This window comes from Lolium rigidum, chromosome 3 (genome assembly GCF_022539505.1).
Source record: "Lolium rigidum isolate FL_2022 chromosome 3, APGP_CSIRO_Lrig_0.1, whole genome shotgun sequence".
NCBI lineage: Eukaryota > Viridiplantae > Streptophyta > Magnoliopsida > Poales > Poaceae > Lolium > Lolium rigidum.
In genome coordinates, this window is record NC_061510.1 from 88,877,792 (window position 1) to 88,880,251 (window position 2,460).

At 62.2% G+C, this 2,460-nt stretch overlaps 1 protein-coding gene across 1 annotated transcript; it reads right to left on the reverse strand.

Moving 5' to 3' along the window:
* Positions 1-417: 417 nt before the first annotated feature.
* LOC124695154 (protein TITANIA-like) lies at positions 418-2,208 on the reverse strand. Its single transcript, XM_047228041.1, has one exon. It carries the CDS (start codon positions 2,110-2,112, stop codon positions 418-420), a length of 1,695 nt encoding a protein of 564 aa, XP_047083997.1. The 5' UTR covers positions 2,113-2,208.
* Between the last annotated feature and the right edge of the window lie 252 nt (positions 2,209-2,460).

The following is a 2,460-nucleotide window of genomic DNA, read 5'->3' on the forward strand; positions in this document are numbered from 1 at the left end:
CACTTAGAGCTATTGGCTTAACCTATAAACAATTTTCAATTCAAAATAAATTCAAACCACTAGGGGCAAACTGTGTCCAGCTTTGCAGTTATGTCAAAGTATATGTGCTAAATGACAGGAGTTCCTTGTGCATGTAAAAATATAAATCCTTGTCAGAATGCCGTGAGGTGTAGTGCCCACACAAATGGATCTAGCAAATACGAATTTCAAATCCAAAATGACTGAGTAACACAATGAGTTCTAGTGCTACACAAATAGATTTCCCAAACATGGGATAAATGGAAGAAGTTGTGAATGCCTAAACATGCCAGACGGAGATGGTGTGTAGCACAAAGTACACACAATGATCATATTTCTAGGCAAGTGCTACATGAAAATCATGCGTACGCAACTGACAAAGCAAGTGCAACAGTTTATTTAGAGTTTGTAACATGGTATTTTCGAATGTACGGTGAAAGAGATCTTACATTTGAAGAACTGCAGCATGATGTTTGTTGCATCCAGCAGGGAAATAACTTTCTTCCCGAGCATGTTGAGGACCTCTTCAGCCTTGGAATGAAGCCCCTTCCCCTCGAAATCATCGCTAGCAGCGAAGATATTCCTGACAAAATCCAGCTCCTTCACGAGCGTCTCGGCATTCCAGTTCTCCGCACAGGAGTTGAACACCTCCTTAACAAACCCAAACATCTCAGAGGCGTGGCTGCATCCAAGGCACTGGAACTGCATCTCGGTCGTCCCGATGGGGCCTTTCAGCGTCGGCCCCGGCCTGATGAGGTTCCTCTCGAGGCCGCACACGGCGTGGCACCAGTGGCCGCAGACGTCGCAGCCGACCCAGCTGCAGGTGTTGGCGGCGCAGTCGAACTTGTGGCACACGGGGCACATGCACGCGCTGCAGAAGCCCTTCTTGGCGGCGCAGACCTTGCACTCGCAGTCGTCGACGGGCAGCGCGCTCTTGCAGCTGGGGTTGCGGCAGCGCGTCATGAGGAACATCTCGACGAGCTCGGCGCTGGGCACGCGGCCCTTGCCGGCGCCGAACGCGGCCGTGCCGGTGCGCACGGCGGTCAGCACCTCGAGCTGGGTGCGGTTGGCGCGGGCCAGGGCGTCGGCGGTGAGGTCGGCGCGGCGGTCCAGCCGGCGCTGCAGGCCGGCCAGCTCGTCCCGCCTCTCCGGGGCGTCCACCAGGGCCCGCGCCGCGTCACGGAGCGCGTCCAGGGTGTCGCTCGGGAGGTCCTGCAGCGCGTGCGCCATGGCGGGGACCGAGTCCGTGACGATCTCCCGCAGGATCTTGTCGGGGTGGGAGGGGTGGCCGCGGCCGCCGTCGAAGGTGTTGGCGGCTTGGGCGGCAGCTGCGGCGGCGAGTTTGGCGGGGAGCTCGGTGGGGAAGAAGGAGGCGGAGGAGGCGGGGTTGGCGGGCGGGGTGGCGAAGGCGACGCTGCCGTCCCCCACGGGGCGGAAGTTGAAGCGGCTGTGCACGGAGCCGTTGGTGCCCTCCCCCGCCGCGTACATGTCGGTGGAGTTGTGCGTGAGGGAGCAGCTCGGGTTGTGGGAGAACATGGAGTAGGAGTAGGACATGTCGTCGGAGTTGATGCTCCGCGTGCGGCCCGTGGTGGCGCTGTAGGTCCGCCTCGGGGCCGCCGCCGCGCCGGCCGACGCGGCGGCGCGGAGATCTCCGTCGGCGGCGGCGGGGGGCGCGGAGGGGAGGTGGTGCGGGTGGGAGGAGGGCTGCCCGTCGGAGGCGAGGGAGAGCGAGAGCTGGAGCGAGTCGAGGCGGGGTTTCTTGCCGCCGGCGACGGAGGAGTCGTCCCCCGGGCCCGGGGGATCCCCGCCGCCGCCGCCGCCGCGCTTGGGCGCGGAGAGGTGGAGGAAGTCGCGCTCGACGCAGAGCTTGGCGGCCTCCGCGGCGGCGTCGGCGGCGGGGTTGGGCGGGGAGGATGGGCCGGCTGCGGCTGATGCGGCTGCGGATGCTGCGTTCTCGGCGGCGGCGGCGGAGGCGAGGGTGGGCTTGTCGCAGAGGTAGCTGCTGAGGGTGAGCTCGCGGTTGGGGAAGGGCTGGTCGGAGGGCGGCGGCGCGCCGGCGCCGGCGTCCTTGGATCCGTCGGAGTCGCCGTACATGGCTGCCGGATTGGGGACGGATTCGCGGCGATTTCGGTGGGCGGCTCGGGGGTGGGTTGGAGTTGACTTCCGCACACGCCGAGACGCGGAAATGGGGCTGCTGGGCGGCGGAGGTTGGGAGGAAACTCGCCGCAACTCTTTCTTTATTCTGGTTTTTTTTTCTCGAGGGATTTTTTTTTTCTTTTTGTTTGTGGCGATACTGGGAGGGCGGAATGTCTCGGCGGCGAGGCAGAGTTTACTTTGTTGGGTTCGTCTATCCGTATCCGCTGCCGCCCGTGAAGTTCAAAAGAGCGCTACAGTCAAGTACTAGTACAACACACGGCTGCGCTGGCGTCAAGTTTCTTGGCC